The sequence below is a fragment of the Xenia sp. Carnegie-2017 genome, unplaced genomic scaffold, assembly GCF_021976095.1.
Source record: "Xenia sp. Carnegie-2017 unplaced genomic scaffold, XeniaSp_v1 HiC_scaffold_3, whole genome shotgun sequence".
Taxonomy (NCBI): domain Eukaryota; kingdom Metazoa; phylum Cnidaria; class Anthozoa; order Malacalcyonacea; family Xeniidae; genus Xenia; species Xenia sp. Carnegie-2017.
The window spans coordinates 4172082-4198012 of NW_025813493.1; the positions used below are offsets into that span (position 1 = coordinate 4172082).

The following is a 25931-nucleotide window of genomic DNA, read 5'->3' on the forward strand; positions in this document are numbered from 1 at the left end:
TTGCAATACGTTAAGGTGGTGGTTGCTACAAAATTCAACAGAATGTTTTATAAGCGTTTACAGTTCTTGAAGTAACAGTCATAAAAGTTTTCACTGGAATTCATAAAAAACATACTGAAAATGTATTTTAGACAAGATCACAGGTGACCAGTTATGTAAGATCAATTTCATATTTTTAAATGAGAGTTTATTGAAATTAAATTGCTATGTCTACTACAAACCTTGCACTGTTCAGAAGTTCAGGTTTGCTTGGGGTTCCTCGACTCAACATTATTCCACGATTCATTTTTGAGGGGTCCAACGCCCAGTTTGATAAACCAATAAAACCTACACGGTTATGATCAAGTGTCTTTCCAGATCCTTCAGAAGTGGCTGTACCGTCTTCAAGTAATGAATGAAGTGTCTTCAGTGGCATTAATGGTGAATCTTCTGCTAAACCAATCTCGTCTAACACAACTACGGAGACAAACTTGCTCAAATCTTTGTCTTTCTGAAGTTGGGAACATTGTTTAAAGATGGAGACGATGCCATCAGGTGTAGATAAAGGGCTGCATTGATACGATTGCATGTGAATCTAAATATATTTTAAAATATGGATTATTATACGCTTTCCATATAACAAGAGCAAAACAGCCAGGAAAGAAAATCAACAAGTTTCAATCAAAACTATAGCAACAAAGCTATCTAGCAAAAAAGTGTAGCCACGTTCAGTAAAAAATCAAGAATTAAATTTAGGACAGTCAGCTGGAAGCTTAAAGTAGCTTGTTCTTTTAGAAAAAACGTTTGGCAAAGCTGAAAAAACTTTCTAACCTGTTTCAAATTCTTAAACAGTTCGCTGTTAGAATTTCCAGCTTGCATGTTGGTTGATATTATATCTTTTGCTAGAGACTTTGAGCTGCCTGGTTTACCAACCACAAACAATGGGATTCGTAGTTCTGCACATATCGCCATCATAAAAACATTTTCACAAAGTGCAGCATTTCTTGCAATACTCTGGCCGAGTTCCACATCGTGCAAAAACGTTCGTTGACACCTTTTGTAAAAAAACATTATTTATATATTCACCAAGTTCGAAGAATGGAATCATATCAGCTAAGTTTGAAAACTGTCGTCATTTACTTCACGTAAATACAACATTCAATTATAATTTCAAATTGACAATTACAAAATGAGTTATAATGCCGCTTCATCAGGCTTTGTTTGAGTAAGGCACGTACGTATAGATGTCACAAAAATACAATACAAATTATGAGAGAGATTTTTATAAACATCTAGTCCATTAAGACTTAAGGATCTTACTTTACTATTTCATCCTCCATCCTTTTACCACCTCCAGGAAGTGGGCATGATTTGTCAAAAAAGGCACAAATGTACCGGCAATACGACTTTCTTTCACTTAGTCGTGCATAATAACAAACACCAATACCTTGGACGATGGAAAATACAATACGATTTAAAGGCTAAAGAAAAAGGGATAATCATTTTGAGTGTTGATAATTGTGTTGACCGTGAATATTATCATGGTTGACAACAAATACAGAAACAGTATAATAAACTGTGAGCAAATTTGAATACAAAATAAACTTATAAAATTGAGATGTGAGTTCTGGACATGGTACAATGACTTATCGTTTCAAGTAAATGTGACTTGCCAGAAAAAGGAAATTAACAACAATTATAGTTGTTGGGTTTATAGAACGCAAGCCAAATAACATCACACGACTATATTTCATAAAGGTTTTTCGTGTACCATAAAACTAAACTTAATTTTACCAAACTTTCCTCATCTTCTTCTTCACTGTCACTGGAATCATATTCCTCTCGATGAGAATCATCAACAATTTTCATTATTAAATCATAATTGTGGTAAAACCAGTTTATTACTGTCATTGTTCGTTCAACATCACGAAGACTGACAAAGCTACATTCGTTCTAATCAAAAGAGAGAAAAATGTTTGTGGATCATAAATTGACTCGACATTTAAATGGCTCTTGTAAAGATCTTTAATGTTCTACCTTTTGCTCCCGCATGTATTTCTGGGAAGATGACAAAACTTTAGCAATACATGAAGCTTGGACATCGTTTCCACTTATTTTTTCATCGGATGTAGCAGATGTCTTGAATTGTAAAATGTTGACACATGTACTTTGTTGCATAGTTTTTCATTGTTAATGATTTATCATGTTCATTTTTCAATGTTAATAACAACAACGTGAAAAACATTCAAACTTACCGGTATTATTGAAGGAGTGGATACATATCTCTTCACTATTTGTCTGGTATATAGTTCTTCAGTGTGCTCTGTCAGCTGACCAAAGTCCCACACAAGAGGTCTCATACTTTCAGGTAAAGGATGGACACGATACACGAGCTGGCGGAGAGGAATGGAGCCTGGGAAAATAAATATAACATCATAAACTATTTATAAATTAAAAGTGAATAAATCAAACATAAAACTTCATTTATGCAAATTGAGCTTTATCTGCAAAACTTGCGAGGAAAAAATCAATTTGATGATTATTAGATATAGTTGTCACGTTTCAAAACAAAGATTACGGGTTTTTTATCAATTATGATAAAGAAAAAATTATTCGTTACACTAATTTCATTCCATACCTAGTTTATCTTCAGTCTCGTCAGCAGAAACATGGTAACCCAGACCAGCTGATTCCAATTTTTTAATCATCTCGTCAGTGTGTCTTAAATAAAGTAATAGTGGTAACTTTATAAATGTCTGTTACATTCCACAGCAAGGATTATTTAAAAACAGCACAAATTTAAAATTAAAAACTAACTTCCTGTATGGATTACACGCAGCAATAAAATGAAGACTAGTCAATTTTGGATCGATGTATCGTCCCTTCACTCGTCGATCAACCATTATCTCTTTGATGAGATCGATTGCATCTGTTGTATTTGCTTCATCAAAGAACAAAATTGTGTCAACATTTATTTTTTGGTTACATGAAGCCAAAATTTCCGCCTCGGCAACTTTCTTCTCTATTTCGTCGTAGCTTGTTCCGCCATGAACCTGTATAAACACAATTGAGCAACTGTGATCGATATCTAGGTGAGAATTTTTACAGATGCAAACTTTCACTAGAAAGTTACGTTTCCTTCAAAATGAATGATCCTGTTTGCCAAATACACTATAGCATTAAAAGTAACTCAAATTTTATGAAAAATGCAGTAACAAGATCAATGGAAGTCTAGTAAGACTCGTAATTTCGAATTGTTTGCGGCTGCAAAATCAAATTCGCAAACCTTCATGAGAAGTAAGTTCTTTGGTCCATCAAGTCCAGCCTGAAGCTGACACATAAATCGTATCAATCTTGTTTTACCACAACCCGTTTCTCCCATGATAATGACAGGAATGCCACATCTATATCAAAAAAAGAAAAGAAGAAAGTGCGTTACATAATTCCAGGTTGCAGTGATTCAATCAAGGCAACAGGGACGTTTACTGACGTATTCCCCAATTCAAAGACAGAGATGAGAGATATTTATTTCTTACCATGTTTATAGATATAAAATGGCATGTCTACTGAGTTAAAATCTTCAAAATTAATATGGAGATTTTGCCTGAATAGTGTCCATAAACGATGGCTAAAATCAGTATGGTATTCTCGTGCATGGAAAGTTTTCATTTCTTTTGATTAAAACAAAAATAAAATAGACAAAGGGCAATTTCAAGTTTTTCGTGTATATATTTAGCGACCTGTAATATATTGTGAAAAAGGTGTACCAAATTTTACTCAATTTACCTGAATCTCATGTGAATGGCCAAAATTTTCTTAACGTTGTCAGTGGTAAGCTCGTACGTTGGATCAGGATCATGAGGATGATGAATTCCCATTACTTGACTTAAGTCGTTAATCCTCACATCACTAGAAAATAACCATACACCTAACGGTTAATGCCGTTGCTATGGCAATAAAAGTTATTCACTTTTTTTAAAACTTTGGCTTTTTACAAGAAAAAACATCTCTACTTCAAACTATGTAAACAAGATTATATCTTATTACTTGTAGTCTTGTACGTCAATAATAACAAACTAACCGTCCACTTATTTCGTAGTTTACATCAAAATCTACTCCTTGCTCCTTCAGTTGACCTCTTAAAGTGGCTGGCATCAAGCGTTGTTCTAAAATAGTTCCATTTCCAGGATCCAGCAAGTCTCCGTTATCATTCAACAAGAATCCCAGAAACGTCATACTGTGACGATCATGGTTGAAGAAAATATATGGATGCGGACTGAAAGAAAATTAAACATATTTAAAAATAACCACATGAATTATGTTGTATAGAGAATGATAATAACTCAACAGTGACTAAAGAAAAAGGTTTGTATCATTCTCATTCATTTTTGCCATTAGTTTAATATTTAGTATTTACAAAAGTAGATCACTGTAAGGACATGGAGTTCAATGAGAAGATACATTATACTATTTAAATAAACTTATTTGAATAGTTTTACATTAAAACATAGAATGTTTTCAACGGTCGCCATGTTGGTAGAAAATCCCACATAGTGGAATCTCATAATAGGTTGATTTCATGCATCGGCATTTTGGTGTAACCTTCCAACATGGCCGTTTTGACGTCACATGCACGAAAACACTCTATTGAGTTATTTCAAATGTACCTTAATTCCCAACGTCGACGTATTTGAAAGGGCTCTAGATCGTCATTTACCACCTCATCAGCATCAACGATACCCAAATTGCGATCACTTAGCGATCTGGTAGCGAAGTCCTAGAACAAAGACAATTTAAACGAGCTAAAAAAAACTTGATGAACAATGTCAAACGAGGTAGAAACATCTATTTTTAACTAGCTAAATGTAAAACAAAAACATCTCTAGAATCTCTCAGCCTTAATAGATAACATTTAATATAAAATTAAAAGTGGATTCGAAATGCGTAAAAAGTTAAGATCAAAATTGCAAAAAGTAATTTGTTAAAGTAGAAATTTGTGCAATTGTTCAGCAAAGTGCCTTTGTGTGAACACACAAATAGAAATCCTAAAAAATATCTTGTCCCTACTCGAGATTAAAGCAAAAAGCGCCAAAGTGTATTGCTCCTGGCATCATACTAAGGATCATTAGAAATATTTCCATAAGTCAAGACAAGCGGGAGTGATTCAACGTAAAACAGAAGAGATTTACATGCAATGAAATAATGGTCGCTACAAGTTAAGCTTACTATTGAAAAACTATGTGAAACTGTAAACCTTACCCGTGACATTTTGATCATAAAACGCACGACAAACGTCTTGAAGCCTTGCAACAAACTTTTCTCACAATCACGTAATTGAACATTTAAAAAGTTAGCAAAGTGATGAAGTTCGGCCCATGATGGATCGCGTATTCCACAGTATCTGAATAAAATAAAAATCCATATGGCTATAAATGTAGTATCAAAAAAGTAAATGAAACAAAAAAAACTACAACGCATTATGAATTAAAACCCTCAAATCTAAGAAAAATCAAATTATGTTAATATAGGAGACAAAATATATATGATTAAATACGTACCAGATTCGCTTTTTACAAATGTTATTTCTTAGTGACATTTACTTACTGGATTAAAATAGTCAACGCTTTATTTGGATCGCTTACAGCAACACGAGGATCATTGATGTATGAAAAATTGTCCAAATTAGCACCAGTGGATACATGCATTAAATATTGGAAAGCTCGTTGATATTCATCACTGTTGAATTGCTCTCTGTCGAAGCTCGTATCTCCTAAAATTTATTTCAAACATTTTAGTGAAGAAGAAAAAAAATATATACGTCTTTAAAAGTATTGAAAGAACGATTATGTATTGTAACGTTAAAAACTTCCAACATCAACAAGATTCAATTCATGACATGAATTGACAAAAAGTATGTATTTAACAAACAGCATGAACACTACATTTTTTTATGTGAAAATCAAATGTTATCAAATGATAAATGCCATATCATATATAATACAGGAGTACAAAAGTGAACTCTTGATACAAGTCCTTTAGGAATAAAGGTGCTTTTTTGTGATTCTAAGCATTTGCTGGTTATTTGGCGCAGCTGGGGTTTAAATTTTTGAAAACATACATATTTTTATCCAGTGAGAAAACTGTTGTAAAAATCAAAACGAGTCATGCACACGAAAATCACTCGTTACCTTGATTCAAAACATAGATTGCGTTGGGTAAGCTATCGAAATTTCAAGAACTTAAGTGCATTAGGCGAAATTTGCATAAATTACTATAGACATCAAGTAAGTTAACTTTTATAGGTTAAAGTAAAGAAATAAATTTTGGTTTGATATGTGAAAATGGGAAAAACTCCCAGTTTTAATTTGCTGCGTTGATCAAAGCAAGGCCTATTTTGAAGGACTTTTAATAACAGCTCTCAAACTAGGAAAAAATATTGCGTTTATAAAAATTTTAATGTCAGCTGTACCAGACAACGCTGAAGTACTTAGAATCAGTAAAAGTTTCTGATTTGTCGGCGTGCTATTATTTAAGAGACCATTGTCTTGGTATATACTTTTTCTATTCACCCTGTGTGGAAAATGATATCTTTGGCTCCTCTATCGAAGTCGTGCATGTGTGAAAACAACTCGTACCATGTCTTTGTAATTTCAAATTTCTTAATGTTTCCCTTGGTGAAAGACAATGGATACGTGGTAAAAACTTCATGAACGAATACTTGCCACTTGACGGTCGGTTTCGTGAGTTCTACGGATATACGTGATAGTAATTTTTAAATACTGAGCAAATCTCAATATTTTTGCGCTAGCTTAGGCTAAAAAACAAAATTTAGATACTTTAGAAATATCGAATAAATGATAACGACAAAATATCAATACAACAAACATTTTTTTATCAACTAAATAATAAATGGAAATAACTTGAGTGCAGCAAAGCTGAGTGTTTTTAGCAAAAATGTTTATTTTAATTGTAACGAAAATTAAAAGAACTTACTAAGTATTTGTTTATTAGCAAAAAAACTACAACTATGACTTTGGATAATCTCTTAAATGAACAGGAATGCTCATTTTTTGTAAAAATTAAATAAAACTTTGGAAATGTTTACCGGATTTTGATGTGTAAGAAAATTATCAGATGTTAACATCGCAAATGTCTTGTCAGTTGTGTGTTCAACAATATACAAATCGGTTGTTTTCCTTCGCCAAATATTTCCTTTGTTGTCTTTGACAGATCCAAGAATCAGCAGTTTAAACAAGAAGTCATCAAGCCCTGTTGAAACCTGCAAAAAATTTTACTGTCAGATTGGTTTCTACGCTAATTTCAAAATTCAGACAGAAACAACACAACAGCAGTTATTCATTGAAATATCTTCCTTTTAATTGCAAGGTTTTTGCTTAGCTGTAAGTGTACAACTTACTGATTGAGAAATGTCTATATGAAAAATTCTTGAAACAGGAGCATCTCTTTTTGGAGCATGGGAAAGAAGGTGACGAGTGATAGCATTGCCATCAACACACACGCCATGGACTGGGACAGTACAGCACAACGATGATTGGAAATTTCTGGAATTTTTCTTTTTGGTGCTTGACATTGTTTCTAATTGTTTAGTCAGACGTTTTACAATCAAACTTTTCCCCATTCCTGCTCTAGATGACTGGATAAAACGCACAGATAAGCTATATAAAAAGAAAAAGAATTTTCAATCGAGATTTTTAACACGTGTTTACCAATACCAATTTTGCTTGACGATTTCTAGGAAATCTAAATCTTCAAGACCGCTTATCCAAACCCGATGGCCAATGCCCCTTCCAACTTCAAATGTAGCTACATTTCATAGTATGCTAAAAAACATAGTATGTATTGTGAATAAAAAGACACTTGAATTATACATACTTTTCTTCATCTACAATAGCTGCTGGAATGCAAGTATTGTGGTTAAGTTGACCTGCAAGTTTTTCTTTCAAGTATCTTTGGACACCTTTTACTGGCGTAAGCAAGGGAAATGAGCGACGATAGGGATCTAATGCTCTCACCATATTTGATTTATCATTTTCGATACTGCATATTACGACCAAGTGATATTCTTAGAATAAAAAGAAGCAAAAAATGACTATCTCCAACAAAGCAATTGAATCAAAATGTCAATTACAATGCCATTAATTAAACAGACAAAAACGCTTAATTGAAAAAGGCTGTTGGGAGGAGTTGAAAATTGACAGCTTATTGAATGAGTACCAATAAAATACAATGCTATATCGCTGAAATTTCAATAACTTACTGGATCGTCCTTGGGTTAAAAAATGAAGTAAACGTATTGCTTCTTGACTGACGTCAAAGTCCAAAAGATCTGCATTAACAAGACAAAACAATCGACCAGCCTTGTCCAATACAGCTCTACGCCAAAGTAGCTCAATCTATATTTAAAAGCGTTTAAGACAAAACTTTACTAGGCAAACGTTCACATGGCACTATCATTGATGTAGGTCAAATAAGAGGTTCATACAAGGTTAGCAAAGCTTAGCAAGGTTAACAAAGTACACCATCACAAGAAAAAACTAACAATTTTATGAACAAAATATGTTTCTTTTTCATTTAAGACAAGAAGAAAGTCTTTAAAAAATACAAGACACATTAAAAACTCATGACACTAAACGAGATATCTATCTGGGAGATATGTATGTATTTTTATTGAAGACTTTAAACATTTAAAACCTCATAAGAAACAAACAGTCGCGACCCTGCTCAGAGTAAGAGCGAAAATTCATTCCTATATATTTACATTTATTTATTTATTTGCTTGAAAAGCCAATTGTAATTTTTTCTTTTGTGGTTCATAATGAATGATTTAAATAACTCAGAAAAAATTTTAAACTGAGTAGCAATATTTCGTTTTCAATAAAATTGGATACGACACTGCAATCGCTAAAATATACTGTGAACTCAGATATGCAAGACAATCCGAAAATGAATGAACAAGAAAACTTTATTGGAAACGTACCTCTTCTGATGTCGTGTTCTCATCACAAACAACCACCTCTTCATCACTTGGTAATGCTTGATTTTCACTTCCCATGAAAAGTGACAGCACGCAACCAAAAACTTCACCTGGTTTAAAAATATTCAATTACAAAAAGTCATTCAAACTCTTTTTCTTGGAAGAAAAGTGCACGAGATCTCCATAGCCATGAAAATTTCATAATTCCAATCATTAGAAAGAGAAAATACCTTTTGAGACAAGCGCTAGATTTGGCTCTCCTTCTTTGAAAACTGGAGGAAATCGTCGATTTACTTGGTTATACTCTGCATAAAATATTCAAATCAGTATAAATTTAATATCTGTGAACATTTCGATTTTAGATCGATAATAGCCTTGCAATGTAAGAACTAAAAACCATGTCTCATAAACAATGTCTTGTTTTGAGTCAAAGCAACAATTGAATGACACAAAGAAACTCTGTAATGATCGCTTTTGGGGGGAAATGCATAATGTTTTCAAAAGGAATTTAAAACGTATGAAAACAACAGCAAACTCGACTTTCTTTGTATTGCTGGCATTTGCCACTAGCATTTGTTCTTGTTTACATGATCTGCTTTGGCTCAGATTGCTTGCAACATAGTAAACTGTTTTTGTGCATTTGTTTGTTTGTCTTAGCTATGTAAAATCAATCAAATCCTGAGTTGAAAATAGTTCTTTACCTAGATTGTATTAAAACGTATTGGTAGTGCAAAAGACTATAATTCAAAAATAATAATAAAGTCTTGTCGATGAAACTAATAAAAATATGCATTAGTATTTACTTGTTTTTATATTTCCTCTCTATGTTTGTTGACGGGAAGGTATTTTTGTTAATCAAACCTGTTTTTGAAATCATTTCCAAAACAGCCGCTAAAACCTCTAACGACAAATATATGTCATCCTCGTTATGAACGTACGGTTCATTGAAATTGGTGAGTGGAGAGATGCTTTGTTCTTCATGAATCGATCTAAAGTCAATCAATGAACATTATTAAAATTGTTGTGTACAGCATAGCTTAATGTATCCTCTGCAGAAGGAATTTCGAAATTATAACTTTGTTAATTTCCAAGAACAAATAAATTGGTGTGCCATTAATAATGACTAATTGAATGGCTGATGTAAAATTTAAGAGGAATGCAGTGAGCCTCTAGACCGTTTTCGACTTTTCTACAATATCCTTATTTAATTTCTTTTGGCATGACGCCATAATGATCCTTGCAAAAAAGAAAAGAGACAGTGACTCTTTTGCATCATAAACTGGTATTGCGTAATTGATATAAAATCCATGACACTTGCATTTTAGGAATTTAAGCCAAGATGAAAGCTATTTTATCAATCGCGTCTCTCAGTCAAATATAGTGCACGTTTTCAGTGGCGAGGAGGATCCAATTACTTGGTTCTGCTGTGTAAATTTGTATGTGTTTACTCAGTGGAAAAAAAGATTTATAAATAATTGAATAGTGTTCTCATATAATGTAACATCAATTAAAAAATGTAATTTTATCTAAAATATGAGTTTTACCTTGTAGGTTTAGAGAATTCCAAAAAACTATCCTCATTTGCAGTGTCAGAGTTATTGCCAAATACTTTGGTTATAAGATCAGAAAGACAAGGATTTTGTTTTGCTTCTTGTGATAAAGCCAAGATGTCACCTTCGTCATCATTACAGTCAAATACCCATGCAAGAAGATCGTCCTTTGTTGCTTTACGACCACAAGCTTGTAGAGCAGCTAGTATGCATTCCTCATCATAGCCCTGGCATTCTAAAATATCTTTAACAGAAGTAAGCACTTCAAAGGAATTTTGTCTTCGTAAATGTGCATGTGATGTTGTATCATTTTCGCCATCCGTATCATCGTCACCGTCCTCGTCACTGTCAAAAGGTTTATCCACATTTTTCAAATCTTCTTCCTCTTTTAAATACACAGAATTCTCTGGAATCATTGACTTAAGTACATTTGCAAGTGTTATCGGATCAATGTTATTCTTAACTGTTTCAAGAAGCACAAATATTTGCCATGGAAGTTCATTGACTGCAGTTTCACCAACACAAGCTTTGGCAAGTTCCTTTCGTAAGGTTAAAATCTGCTTCATAGTAAAATGGTTTAAAGAGTAGTAATGCAATCTTTTTTCATCGATAGTTTCTTTCCATTGTTTTAAATCTTTTTCCATGTTTTCACAACATTCGTTAATGCTGGAGAGAAGATCGTGATTCTGTTGTTCTTTTTACTGCATTGAAACTTAGATTTCCAGTCGAGATAATTGATTTCTCCCACATCGCAAAGTTGCAAATAAAGTTTATTTAGTCTCAAAATTCCTTCAACAACCTAAACAAAAAGTGGCATACACGTAAATAAGTTGCAAATATACCTTTCTACACTTTGCTAACAAGATCAACTTTTTAATATTATTTGTAAAAATTTCGATGGATCTTTTATTGTTTAAAGTGTTGAATGAATTAATGAACAAGTTGAATAATGTGGCTAATATCACATTTGCATATTATGCAACGTATTTGTCATTTCAAGGGTGTCTATCGATTTAAGCAGCAGCGCAATAAAATTTTTATTTTAAAATAATTATATGAAATATTAAAAGATTAATATATCTTCCACACTTAAGCTTTTTCATTGTTTGGATACCAAAATGTAACAGTAAACAAAAATAATCAAATCGAGCAATTATCAAAAGCTATGCAGGTTTGAAATAAAGCATTTTGTCATTAATCCATATGATTACAGAAATAATTAATGAGGCTTGCATATATACAACACGTAAGCATTAATGACATCTAGATACCTTATTTACGTAACTTTGCCCAAAAATAAGAACAACAAAGTAATTTATCTTCATAAGTACGCGAGTCACGATTACAAATCAAGTATAATCTAAAAATGATATAAACAAACCTCATTGAATTGATCGACTTCTTCCTTTCCATTGTCTGCTTTTCCTGCAATTAACATTAACTTGCTTTGAATATCCTTAACTTCATCCAAACTGTAGATTTTTTTCTCTCGATTCCTATTGGCATCCTCCGGAACAACAAGAACCACGACCTCTTCAGGTTTTCCATTTGCTCTCGTTGCTTTGTTTTCTTTTTCTTTTTCCTTGTCAGCAATGTAGTAAATACCACATGAATTGATTGCTTCCACTTGGACCATTGTTGTCATAGCAACTGAACCAATTGACTCCTTGATCTGCTTTAACCAAGAAAGATTTTTTTGGGTTGTTTCCTTAAATTTAACAATAAATGTAATTTAGAGTTTAGCATTATAATTTAGTGAGTTGCTCATGTCATGCAAGAGCAAGTCAAATATTTTTTATCTGTGACGTTTAAGATGACGTCTGACTTATTAAGTGGCTTTATCATGCTGACTCATTGTTCTTATATAGTTACAATCTAATTTTAGTTACATAACGTCATATATCGTAAATAGCAGTTATGCCATAATTATAAAATGACATTACGTCATACTTTATATAGACATATATACAAGAAGCAGACAGCTTAATCGAAGGGGGTGATTTTTGAAGAACATTGTGTAATACGAAAGATACCGAGCGCTCGTGAGATTTGGCTATTTAGCTACCACAACTTAGCTACCGCATTTTACGTTTAGAGTTTTAATTATAGTGCAAAGGAGTTAATTCGTTTCATACTCCCCCTCTAAATGCTGCTGTGTTCATGTTTCCATTATCATGAGATGAATTACAAGTTTCAACTCGGTTTATAGATGTAAGTCAAATGAGTCAAACGATGCCGCAATAAAATTAAATTAATCATTTTCAAAAAACAATAATTTGAAGATATTCATTTTGTCTTCCATGCCATGCAGTTCAAACAAACGACAGCACTTACCAGCTTTTTCTCAATAGTTGGATTAGCATCAGTGACTTGCCAGAGACGTTTGCAAAGATCCATCAGTTCATGAAAACCATGCTCTTCACTGTAGCCAAATATCAAGGAGCTAAAGCCCAAACAGCTCGTATGCATACAAGAAATACGGTCGATTTCCAAATCACTTTTCCCAGCTGATATCATGGCTAGATCAATAAGTACCTTTAACTCTTTTTCATCTAAATAGTCGTAAAAAAATTTAGTGCTTTCATTTGTGGCACAATAATCAAACCAGTTAAGATGATCCATTTCTTAATGATATCAAATCATTTAGAAGAAATAAAATTTGTGTACCTTTTGTAAACTTTCTCACCCAATGAACCAGTTCAACACTTTCGGCAAACACTTTTAAACAACTTTTTCTGTGACTATTGACTTCTTTTAAACAAGTCTCTACATTTAGCAGATCGTCGTTCATATCTTTGATGCACATATCGCTGGAAGTCTCAGAAGATATAATCTAAAAAAAAACAAAACAATTTTTGTCATATGCATGCATGTATTCGTTATGCGATGGAGGGATTTGTATGCAATTAACTAATGATTCCTTTTAACATAATGCCTACTCTTGCATAAAAATTTACTAAAGTCCAAAAGATGCAGTTATAAAATTTATGTAAAAAAAAACATGTAAGTGGGCTGATATAAGCTCTGTGCAATTTGGTTGCATTGTGAGTAATTATTACTTGCTTATTACTGCATCAAGTAAACTAATCATCAGTAAAAGTTGACTTTTTCTCATTCTCAAAGCAAATTTTTTGTCGTATTTATTATCCCATCCATGTGTTTTTAATTTTGTGATTTATAGTTGAAAAGAAAATATATGGTGCCCCCGAAAAGTACCGTTTACTGTAATCCATTTTTGGAAAACCTTGCACGATGCAAAAAAGCAATGACCTGAACAAAATAACATTCAAACGTTTGTGTAACTTTAAGGCTAGGCGCTTGTAAAGCAGCTCCATCTTTTTAGTGTCATGTACACATGCATTAATCATACAAAGACAACAAAACTCTTCTATAAGCATACATACACTGTAGAAAGACAATATTTTTAGAAAGTTCTTACATTTTTCCAAACTTGAAGAAAAGGAAATCTAGTGGAAAAATTTTTCGGTCTTATCCAATTTAAAACTTTTCAAACAAGTAATAAAAGTGTTGGTGTTAATGCACCATAAATATAAAATCTTACTTCATCTAAAACCTTTTAAAATAGTTCACTTAGGACGAATCATTGGCTACCAGTATTAATGTCATACAAATATATTTATCATACCTGTACAATATTTTCCACCTCAGAAAAATCTCCTTTTAAACCATATTTGTCTCGTAAATTCAAGATCACCACAGCACACTGTTTTAGTTCGAACAGCTCTTTGTATTTCTTCAGTTTATTCAATGTACTTTTTAGATTTTCGTCTACATTTACAAACATATAAAGATATCTTTCTCAACCAGTGAAATTTGTTACCATTTATGAGATTAAACAACTCTCCTATTTTGTCTTCAACAAGGACAAAATTCCTTCACTTTCTTAATTGTAGTAATCTTGTGTAAGAAATAACGTGCCCTGGCTGTGGTAAAACCTACATTGGCGTGACACAAAGATGCTTCTCTGTTAGTCTAAAAGAGCATGCAGCCCGACTCTCCTCTAGTGCACGATTGGCCAACATTTGTTTGAGTGCAAAAACGCTCAATTCCTTACCATTCTACAATACCAGTTCTCACAACTCAATAGTTTTCCTCCACCTCCGGGAACCCCTTCTCCAATAGGAAACCTCATATTCAAAAACTATAAAATACTTCACCTAAGTAAATCTAGCAACTACCACATTCTTGCCTTTCTTGAAACACTTCACATCAAACGTAACAAACCTTTTCTTAACACGTGACTTAAGGTCAGCAAAGAATTACAACTCTTCTCTTAAATTACACTCATTCCACCAGTCGTGTCTGTGCTTTCAATTCATCCATTTAAAATATGACACTTTTGTAAATATCACAACATTTCATTTCTATTGCTTAACTTCATATATATAATATTAATCCTAACACGGAATTTATATGCGCATGATAAACATGTGACATGGACGAGATTTGAACTCGCACCTCCGCCGTTCTACCTGTTGAGCTACGAAGCCCACAGGGATTGAAGACGAGTCAAATCTATTTTAAACTTCGTATAGACAAGTAATTCTTGCCACGATAGCAGTTTTCTGACTCGTACGAGTTCAAATCTCGTCCTAGTCACATGTTTTTATGTGCATATAAATACCGTGTTAGGATTTATAATATGTATATTATCTCTGATGATTGCTTGACTTCCGTATTTCTGTTATTTATTTCACGCATTGTAAATGTATATGTGTATGTATGGTTTTGTATATCATTCTGCCTGAGAATGACTTTGAAATAAAGTCAGAAAATCACTGCTAACTTTGCGTCTTGTTCTGATTCATATTTTGTATTTTCAAGATGTTTTGTTTCTTCGTTTTTACTGGTTTTCTTTTGTAGTAAAAAATTGAGAAAATTTTTTAAAACTTTAATTTGATGAAATTAAGGGCAGGAGACAATACTTTGCTGCTCTGACATTTTGTAAGTGTTTAATTTTAGCTAAAAGTACTTTAATAGTAAGGCATGATATAAAATTTTACAAATTGAATAATTATTTTGTATAGTAGCTAGTTATGAATTTCATCAAGTCTTGTAATAATTTTGTACATTTTCTTAAAATGATTGGGTGGACATGATTTCTTATTTCTGTGATTGAGGAATTACATTTTGGACAACTGCCATGTTGATAATATACCATCGATAAAAAGAGAGCTACCCCGTTAACGTTAATAAAGAAGGGGGGGGTGGTTTATATATTCAATTATGTCCGGGTTAATTTCTATTGAAAGCAAAGTGCTTTATTTCCTTAGGCGAATTCCTTCGAAGAGAAATCAGTCTGGCACAACTGAGTATATGAAAAAAACCCCTTCTTTGATGAACGTTCCAGGAACGTCCCTGATAAACAGGTTAGCTGTGTTAATGTTTACGTAATTTTGCAGTTTCCGTTGCAAGAAAGGGTGTAAAAAGAGCATTTCATAATGCTTTTGAATAAAATATTCTTGCTTTTATACAATAACAATAGAAAAGAATTAAAAAAACTACTTAAAAAAGGTTATCTATGAACGCTTACCTAAGAGGTTTGAAACTTAATTAATGACACAGTTACACTCCACAACTGATTGCAATCTTACCGATGAACTTAAAAAAACCAGGCCATTCAGACCAGTTTAGAAGATGATCAAGCAAAATTTCTTCCTCCTTCGAGCTCAAAGTTCCTTCTTTTTTTAGTTCTTCAGGCCAGGCTTTGTTAAGCAAATTAAGAAGCAATTCAATTGCTTTTGTTAAGTTTTCCTGGCTTAAATTTTCAAAAGCTTCTCCGCTGTGACTTGCCTAAATATATCACAATAATAATACCATATAACTGATTTAGATAAATTGTTTATAGCGTTGTAAAACAAAAGTTCTAATCTACTGCATAGGTTGAACATTTTATTTTAACAACGATATTTCAAAGACACAGTAGATCTTACAATGAGATCAACCTGTTTCACCGCTGTTGATCAATCAATTTTTATAAATGACCAAAAGTTTTCATGCCGATCGTTTCGTCGACTATAACTATGAAATTACACTACTAGAAAATGAAACATTCGATTCTTAATTTTTATTAACTTTATGTTTTTATTGTATTAAATGAATTGCACCAAATTTGCATTGCACTTGGTCTTGTATACACCAAAACGTTTTTTGAACTTGTTTTGAAGTTTTGCATTGTAATACGCATGCCTGAATTTCAAATGCACAGTGCCTTTAAACTAAGGTTTATATTTCAAAAGTAAGGAAATATTGTGTTCATTAATTTACAAAAGCATGTACTTTTTAAAATCAAAACATATACCAGTTACCTTTTTTAACTCACTATAACACAAAAGAGACACTTTTAAGCTGTTACAAAGCTTACAATTTGCCAATTACTAGTAACAAAACTTTTAAGAGTTTTCAAAATATAGAATGAATTATAACTTACAATAACAACTTTCTCAACGGCTTCAAAAGCAGCGTCACTTAAACACGTAGATAGTACACTACAAAGTTTTTCCTTCTCCTCCAGGAAAAGCAGCTCTATTTGACGAAGAGGTGACACCTACATAATATAATTATTTATGTTAGGTTGTTCGTCATATGTTCGTGTTTTAATTTATGGATGTTTTATTTAAAGGTTAGCATCGACATTAGAACTGGAGTTACAAACATTTTTACAGATGACAATAATTTTTGTTGTTTGTTTGTGTGGTGAAGAATAATTATTTTTTAAACATTACTAGCTATAAACGTTTTGCTATTATATTTTATTTAATACAGTGGCGTAGCCAACTCAATAAAATTGAGGGTGATATTCGAATACATCCATGTTGTGACGTATTATACGTTGAAATCAATTGTTTTCTACTGATTATAACATGCATATATATAAATATTGGTCTCCATCAACTATCAAGCCTGACGCAAACTAATGTTTGAACAATTGTTTATTGCTCAGATTTTCAAACATTTCAAATTTTTTCCCTACGTACGCAACAATTAGTGGATACCATACACTTTAAAGTGCATATAAACCTTACATTATCCAATGTACGTGGCGTCAAAACCATATTCCAAAATTTTAATGCATTCAAACAAATATTTTGCGCTGTAGAGTCTATCAAAAATGCAAAAATATAACATTTTAAGCGCTTGGTTTTATTGCTAAATGACTGGGCCTACATTGCCGAATGACGTCATATAAGTAACCGCTTGTAGAAAGTGAGTGCCGAGATACATTGCTGGTGGGACAAATTTATTTCAATAGATAATGTTTGACAAATATAAATTGCGCAAACATATAATAGATGTAAAGGGACTAGCAAATAATGCTTCAGCTCTTTGGAGACAATTAAGTACAACTGCACAATGTTCAGTGTCTCTGAAGTTATTGATAACATTTAGGATAGATCACGTAATGGAAATAAATGTCGATTTCTTGATTTTCTCGAGGTATAATGCAGAAAATATATACATCCCGTCAAAATACTAAACCTACAGCTCGCACAATTTATGACTATAGCTTTGCGCATGACACTGCCATAAGGACAACATCTTGTTTTCAAAACTGCGAGACAATGAAATAAGTACATGCAAGCCACAATTTACAAAAACAATTAATTTCCAAATTTCAAGTTCACCTTTTGAGCCCTCTAGCCGAATTATAGGATGTAGTTAAATAATCGATAATACCTTTAAATAATAATGTGTTTTTTAATGGACTTTCATAAATTCAAAGAACATAGTAACATTCTTCAAATGCAAATTGTATCCAAAATCATAAATATAAACTTTCTTTAAAAGACGTACCATTAAAAAAGAACGTTTTCTCTTGCGTTGCAAATAATAATAGAATCGAGGAAATGAGAGTCATAAGAAAAGTTCTAGTAAAATAAGAGTTACCTTTTTAACTCGATCAATCAACTTAGCCATGAATTCGTCACGCCACGAATTTTGAAAGAGATCTGGACCAGAAAATGATAGCAATTCATTCCACATCTAACAAAAAGTAATAGCTAAGTGTTTTAAATATATCATTCAATAGAACAAGTATATGAGCTAAAAGTTGAATCATACTACAATTACTTTAGATGTATAATACATACTTGATTTTACCTCTATCAAAATTACTGTAAATATTTATACGGTGATAATAGAGAGTTTTAGTTTTGCGTTTACGTGAGCTAAATTTCATGTTTTGTTGAAAGTTTTTCGATGAAAAAGGCATATTCATGTTGCATACTCGCATAAAAATATAACTTTGACCCATAAACCTCACTTGAATGCATCAAAAGCAATAAAAAGCTTGCCGTAAATCACCTACCCCAAGAAGAGCCTCTTGAATTAAAACCTGAACCGCAAACCGAAACGTAAGCCGCAAAATCATGATCACGTTACTTTTTGCAGTTTGCTGTTTGCCGTTAACGCCAAACTAAAGCTCTCTAATTTATAAACAATAACATCACCTAACATATTTATATTTGAAGTCTAGAATATATGCATGAGTCTAGCCACTGCAAATGGTAAAATAAAATATGATCTCTGCTCTTTGAAGGAGACTAGCCCTCCCTCCCCTCCCAGAACATTCTATTGCCCGCCTTTGAGACTGTATGATTAGATTTTAGTAAAAGGATTATGCTAAACAATCAAGTATCTATAATAGCTTGTGCTGTTTGATATTAACTTTATAAGCTTTTGTAGTTTTTCAATGTGATGAATTAATAGAATGAGCAAGTTAAACTCCATAAATATTGTTTGTTAAAGCGCTGCATGGAAAGTAAGAAATATATTAAGTTGTCAATAAAACTTTATAATTTAATCGTGATTTTATTAAAACGTTTAGACCTGAAAGATTATGTCTAGACTTTTTTTAAAAATATTACAATAGCAAATAACTGCAATGTAGAAAAAATTCCTACGGTCATGGTAACATTTAGGATAGGAAATGGAATTTGGAGAAACAAACTATTTACATCCTTCTCTTAAAAATTAGTACATAAAGTATAGCTATCTTTTGTTGAAAAACACTTACCTGTAATTCATTTCGCCATTCAGAGTTTTACAATCTTCCAGGTTAATAGACAAAGACGAGTAAAATAACTCTTTGTAAGTTCAAATATCTCTTCGAAAAATTGCCACATGTCCTTTACATCTGATTTAGATAATGGCGAGCTTTTCGAATAAAGATGTACACCATTTTTCCCAATATTATTCCTCTCTTTTGAAGATTAATAGCGTTGGCGATACACTTTGCCAAGCAACAAAAAAACTTAATTTGTTGCAAATGAAATTCGAATTTTAAACTCATTCCAATCCACACCAACGTAGAAAGCAAAGCTTTTGTTTCTTCGTATTTATTTTCTGTAAAGATTGTAGGGCTGTAAAGAAGATTATGTCAGAAACATCTTTAATCGTTTCAGTAAGGATTTAGGATAAAGAGCAGCAGTTGACTTCAAAAATCCCATTGCAAATCCTTGCTGCAGATCACGTTGAAAAGCACCTTAATTCGCTACCTATTTCACATAAGTATTTTGCTAACTGTATACAACCATAAATAAGAACATTTTTGACAAATAAATTCGAAACTGAAACTGTGCGAAAATGTATTCAAATTTTAAGGCTGATAGCCCGTGTGAGTTTTTAACAAAAACACTCAAAGTTATGCTTATAAACACTGCTACAAACAGACATAGCTATTATTAAGCAAGTTTTTGAGAACTTGCAATCATGTTACATTAACTTTTTACATTTCTATGCTAATGTGCATGTTTACGACAGTGTTGAGGTTATAATTATAAGCTTTTACTCGCAAATATTTTTAAACATGCCTTTTCACATCATTTATTTGCTAGTTCACAATTTTTAGGCGCTTAAGCTAACCCGGAATTTTAACGATCGCTTACTTGGAAATATTCTGTACTACAATTTGAATGGAATTCCAAAGGCAATGTGCCTTTGCATAGAAAACTTAGCTATAGTTACAAATTGCTGGCTGACAGTTACGACTAAAATTATCTTAACGGATTTTTGTTCTGAAATTTGTACCAAAAATTATTGTTTTAGGAGAAAAACGTGCAAAAATTCTCTTATTGTTATGATGAGGAAGAAAACAACAAAGACTACCCAGCATCTTTTATATAGAGAAGCATTTTTTAGCTACTCCTTGATCTCATCAATCTGTGGAGTGAAATTAGTTATTTTTGATAAAAGTTAGGAGTCGACTTTAAAGCTCTATTGAGTGTGAGTGAGCTTTCAAAATACAATGGTTGGTTTCATTTGAATGGATTCTGCTCATATATAGCGCATACACAAATTTTGGGCACAAATCAGTTTGTTCGTGTATACTATAGTCAAATTATAATTACCTGGAACTAAGTACTTCACTCATCTGTTCAAAGAAATCTTCAAGATGCTTAATTTACAAAAAGAAATTCAATCATTTTCTCAATGGATAAAATGTTTAATAGTGATTTTGCTATTGTCGCAGGTTCTCTTTAACTTTTTGCCATTGTACTATTGTACAAAAAGTGCTGGTGGCACAAGTATACTTGAAACGTTTCAGATATTGAATTTAATTGCTTTATATCAATTTTTACGTAAAGAGATCGGTGCCTATATGTTGTTCACTCGTAAATCATTTTCCAGACTTTTTTTCTTCAAGTCCTACAATAAAATAAACACCATTCAAAATAGCATGACAATCGTTCAGCACAGAATTTCGATTCGCATGTTTTCCGAAGTGTTTAGTTACACACAATTTCTTTTTAGTTTAGTCAAACTTTTCTTCGTTAATGCCTGTACAACTTTTATGGATTCATCAAAGCCAGCTACGGAGATAAAATAGGTTGTACCCTGTCATTCCAGAAATTGCAATCTTGTTGACGTGTACCCTGAATTTTGTCGGCTTTAACGACACTTTGATAAATGAAGTGTAGTACTTTTTGTCTTTTGCAGCACACACCAATTATATGAACATATACATTACTATTGCATGCACTCACCACATTTTGCAAGTTTCCATCCAGTATCAGCTTCCGTATTGTAAAACACAACTCAAGCAAAGTGAAATATTTTTCTTTCAGAAGGTCACCAAATATCTTTAGAGGACATAGCAGTAGGTATGTACGCCTCAGTAAAGGATCAACATGAAACATTTTTTCTACTTCTTGCAGTATATCTTTCAACTCACTACAAATAAACAGTAAAATATATATGCTATTTACTGGCTGGGATGTACGCACGGAAAACGAAGTCGCAAAAGTAGCATGAGGCTAAAGACTTAGGGACACTTTTGAGGGCGAGTGAAAATATTTTTTAAGTGCGGACTGACACAGACGGTAAATAACATGTTTATTTTATATGTTATTATGACGAAATCCGCGTGGTAAAATGGCCGATATGCGGCTTGTTTATACTGAAATTGCATTGTTTTTTTTATAAAATTCACTTCGAATACCATTTGCTTTCTCGTTGAGCAATTTGCATCGCTTTCAATCACTTTTAAAAATTTAAATTTCACTTTGCAATTGAATAGATTGTAAAAACACTTTAGGACCACGGTCGAGATATCGTAAAAAGTTGCACGATGTTGCAGTTAATCAAATTGAACGAAATCAAAAAAGATTTCTTTGCATGCGTAAATAAAAACATTAAAATAATTCAAATATCTTCTTGATTCAAACATGCTTCGCTGTGCAAATAGCTACCATTTTTAGTGAAGCGTTCGTAAGCATTAACATAAAGAATAATTTGCAGCATACGTAATGAGAGCTAGATAGTATAAAAGATAGGACGTTTCGACAAAAATAAACACCCCAACACTTTTTTTGATTCGCACATATATAATAAACTGTTAACGTGCGTAAATAGCTCTTTTTTGTATCGAATCATATATCACAGTACATTATTCTGTATGAATATATTGTAGTCATTTAGCCCAACAAGTATGAAATACAGGGTGTTGTGTAACAAACTATGAGTCTACAGTCTAACTGGAACGAATCATCTTTTAACTCTAAATCACATACAAAACCAGGGCCACCTACATCGGTGAACCGGATAGGAACTTAAAGATACAGCTCACTGAAAACTAACCACTCTGCTGAACATCAGTTACAAAAAACTCGACGAAATTTAACTCTTATGACTACCACTAAGGTTGACGATAACTCTAAAACTTCAGTCTTCATCCAGATTTCTCTAACTTAGACGATCAACATTTAAAAACTTGTAGCAATAAAAAAAGTGAAAGTCCAACAGTCTGGTAGCACTTTTCTTATTTTGCAATGTTTTGTAACAATTTAATAAACCAAATGCTAAGATTTAATAGAAAAATTATTACAATTTTGATGATTATAAAAGTAGAATTAAGTTTTTCCTGACAGTATTTCTGCAAGTCACATCATTGAGAAATTGAGCTATGTATTTCTGTGTCATTGATCATAAAAGAACGTGCGCGTATGTGTGTATGTGAAGGGGGAGAGGAGAGTTATAGATTTGGGATCATGCATGAACAACTCTTCTTTATTTGCTTGAACATGGGTTTTTGTGGCTAGCCGCTGTCCATGCACGGCTTTCCACCATCCTATACTTAGTATTTGAGTATACGTCATAGCTAATCGTTAGTGATAGTAAAATGTACGCCATGATGATGAGTTTATATCGTTGCTACCGCCAACTTTGGGCGATGCAAGCACTTGAGTACAATAATAATGTTTATTCACTAGTGAGCACAATTAAAGCATATTTTGCATAAAAAAAAAAATGTATCGTTGGAAGAGGTAGTAATTTTATTATGTGGCATTTTGATACAAAATTATTATTGTCATTATTTCGAGCCACCTTCTGTTATTGAAAAGAGAAGAGTCTTAAGAATGAACTAGTTTTATAAAGGCATCGTATATTCTTCGTGTTTAAAATATTTATCATTTAAAATACCTTCATATGCAAGGCTATCCACATGTACGCACTGCGTACACATTTTCTAAGCCTGCTGCCAGCCTTGGTTTTGTGCGATACAGGTTTTATTTACTAAACAATTTTAAAATTAAGTACGCGATGCGTACATGTGCACGGATAGTGAATGATGTAAATTTAATGAGTGTAGTTCAAATAAGACTGCATATTTAACAATAATTACAATAAACTTGGTTAGGATTTAAAAATGATATTTAGTTAAACGACCCATGTATTTGTTTAACTCTTTTGCTTTTTTCGACGCTCTAGCTTAGCAGTGCCTGCTAATGTCACGTGATTGGATTCACGAGACTCACATAAAGAAAGTGACGTCATTAAGATCTCTCGCATTTTTTAAAGGTTTTTCTCCACTGAAAAACATATTTTCTAGGATCTTTTTAACAGGGGTGGCGCCTAGACTCCCCGTCTGGGAAACCAACCCACATATCCCCTCCCTCTCTCCATCAGGAAAAATTTGACGATTTGTCCAATGTCAATTATTGCCGTTCATTTAAAGTAATGTGGGCACTCAACATTGGCAATAATCTTCATACAAGCCAGCTATCCAACATCAAATTTCAAAAACACTTATTGTTGAATGTTCATTAGAGAACTGATATTCAAATGCAACATGAGATTTTTTTGCAAATGCAATCGCCACGACGCTTGCCCACTATTACTTTTCTGTCAGTTGTTTTTTGCGACTCGACTTTCGAATTTTGAAAGAAAATTTTTTGTAAAAAAACTAAAAAATCTGCTGTCAACAAAAGACAGTTACTTCCACAATGCTTAAAATACACCCTAATTGCTATCTATTTGATTCTTCGTAGAAGAGTTACGATTCCTACAAAACGGAGATTTTTGGTCAGAAAGCTCTTTCGCGAAAGGCCTTTGCAATGTTTTCAACTTGCGCGCAAAACAACGCACTCAAGAGTAGAATGAACTCAACTTTGTCGCGTTGCTTTTGAGCTCTTTGCGAGCACACGAGTGCTATTGAACTTTTGAACATGAAAAAAGGTGCCCATGTGTAATTTATTGAACGTGCGAGTATTTTTCGCAACAGCGTAAAAACGATGAACTTACGCAGTATAAATTTTGTAAAATTGCCGTGAAATTTCGATCACAAAGCACAAATGAACAATCGAGATACAAAATTCGACAAAAATATAGCAAGCTAAATATTAGAATGTTAAAACTGCTATAGTTCGCAACATGCACAAAGCTTTACCTCACAACAGATTGTCAATTGAACGAGCGAATGAAATGACAAATCTGCGACAATTTCCGGAGAAAGTGACGAAGGCTAAAAACGGCATTCTTCGTCGTTGCTCGTAAATCCGACTGTCACTGACTCAGACAGACACGCGGACACTTCTTCAGTAAAATTGTCGTTAGCCGTGCATGCGCAACAGTTACCAATAAAAGCTAACAAACCTGTCTCCCATAGAACTTTTAACTTCTCCGAAATCAAGGCCTTGCAAACCCCACCATTTTGATTGCCCAAAATCAGGCGTTGATGTATAGAGGACTTCTTTAAATGGTTCACATTCTCCACGGAGAAAATGAAGCAATGGTAAGGCATTAAGCCAGTCAAGCAAAGACCTTGTTTTGAAGAATCGGTAAAATATTTTAAAAATACTTTGAATGAAAGAGCTATAAAAAAAGAAAGAGAAAAATAAGCATATTTTAGCACAAAATGTCGAAAAAAGCCACTTTTCTCTAAAATAAGTATTTCTTGTAATGTTGCAGTGATGTTATTTTCTTAATAATCAAAGTTAAATATGTATAGAAAGACGTTAAGAAAATAATTTTAGTGATTGAGCTAATAATTCATGTTAAATGGTCTTTGTATTTCAATAAGAAAAATATGCTGTAGAATTTTACTTAAGCATTGTAAAGCAAAGAAGTACAACTTTTGAAAGACTAGTTTGGAAGAAGAATTGTCTAAACTCTGGTCTTTTATCAGCATTGCCCAGGGTTTTTATTTAAAAGTTCATTACTTATTTATTAGAGACAAAATTCAAAAATATTTTGCATTTAATTAAGAGTAAAAATGAAAGAAAAGTTGTCATAATGTCTTTTCAGTTATGATTGAATCATGCCATAATGCTTTAGACTACAAAACATTATTCGAACTATGCCAGACTTTAAAAAAACTAGCCGTTGGTAGCGCAAAAACTAAAAAGGATAATGCAAACTAGTAACTCAATGTTTTATTAGCTTTAGGTGAAATGGCGAGGCTTTTTGCTTCAGAAACATTTTTGAAGGCCCATAATTGCCCTTAACAGAGCTGCCAGAATCTCAAACGTCTGAAGTGATTATAATTTGTTGTCTTTATGAATAGCAGAAACATGGAAGAGTAATGGTACACAGCCACACATGTTTTTCATTAGCTAACCATGCAAACGAAAAGTTCACACGTTTTTTATGTCTTTTTGACAGAAATA

General features: G+C 32.8%; 1 protein-coding gene and 1 long non-coding RNA gene across 2 annotated transcripts; both read right to left on the minus strand.

The window, feature by feature from the left end:
* Positions 1 to 12165, minus strand: LOC124454087 (E3 ubiquitin-protein ligase rnf213-alpha-like). Its single transcript, XM_047004896.1, has 24 exons — positions 11906 to 12165; positions 10519 to 11323; positions 9836 to 9963; positions 9205 to 9279; positions 8978 to 9084; positions 8258 to 8393; positions 7873 to 8062; positions 7397 to 7655; positions 7085 to 7258; positions 6615 to 6726; positions 5584 to 5749; positions 5239 to 5380; positions 4647 to 4756; positions 4061 to 4255; positions 3766 to 3888; positions 3266 to 3383; positions 2797 to 3032; positions 2618 to 2700; positions 2235 to 2392; positions 2017 to 2118; positions 1774 to 1932; positions 1300 to 1460; positions 811 to 1033; positions 1 to 574 (listed from the first exon to the last, which is right to left on the minus strand). Exons 2-24 carry the CDS (start codon positions 11166 to 11168, stop codon positions 197 to 199), a joined length of 4185 nt encoding a protein of 1394 aa, XP_046860852.1. The 5' UTR covers positions 11169 to 11323; positions 11906 to 12165; the 3' UTR covers positions 1 to 196.
* An 8929-nt stretch (positions 12166 to 21094) lies between these two features.
* On the minus strand, positions 21095 to 25139 carry LOC124454094. The gene is made up of 3 exons (XR_006951337.1): positions 24919 to 25139; positions 21531 to 21717; positions 21095 to 21192 (listed from the first exon to the last, which is right to left on the minus strand). It is a non-coding gene; the product is annotated as an uncharacterized LOC124454094 (long non-coding RNA).
* Between the last annotated feature and the right edge of the window lie 792 nt (positions 25140 to 25931).

What these genes read in the sequence shown, in the direction of transcription:
- LOC124454087 (XM_047004896.1), bottom strand. Translation starts at nt 11,168, where the DNA reads ATGGAAAAAGATTTAAAACAATGGAAAGAAACTATCGATGAAAAAAGA. An exon ending in TTATGATCAAAATGTCACGG is followed by an intron (nt 4,757 to 5,238) that starts GTAAGGTTTACA and finishes TCTTTGTTCTAG; the next exon opens with GACTTCGCTACCAGATCGCT. An exon ending in GCGTGTAATCCATACAGGAA is followed by an intron (nt 2,701 to 2,796) that starts GTTAGTTTTTAA and finishes ACTTTATTTAAG; the next exon opens with ACACACTGACGAGATGATTA.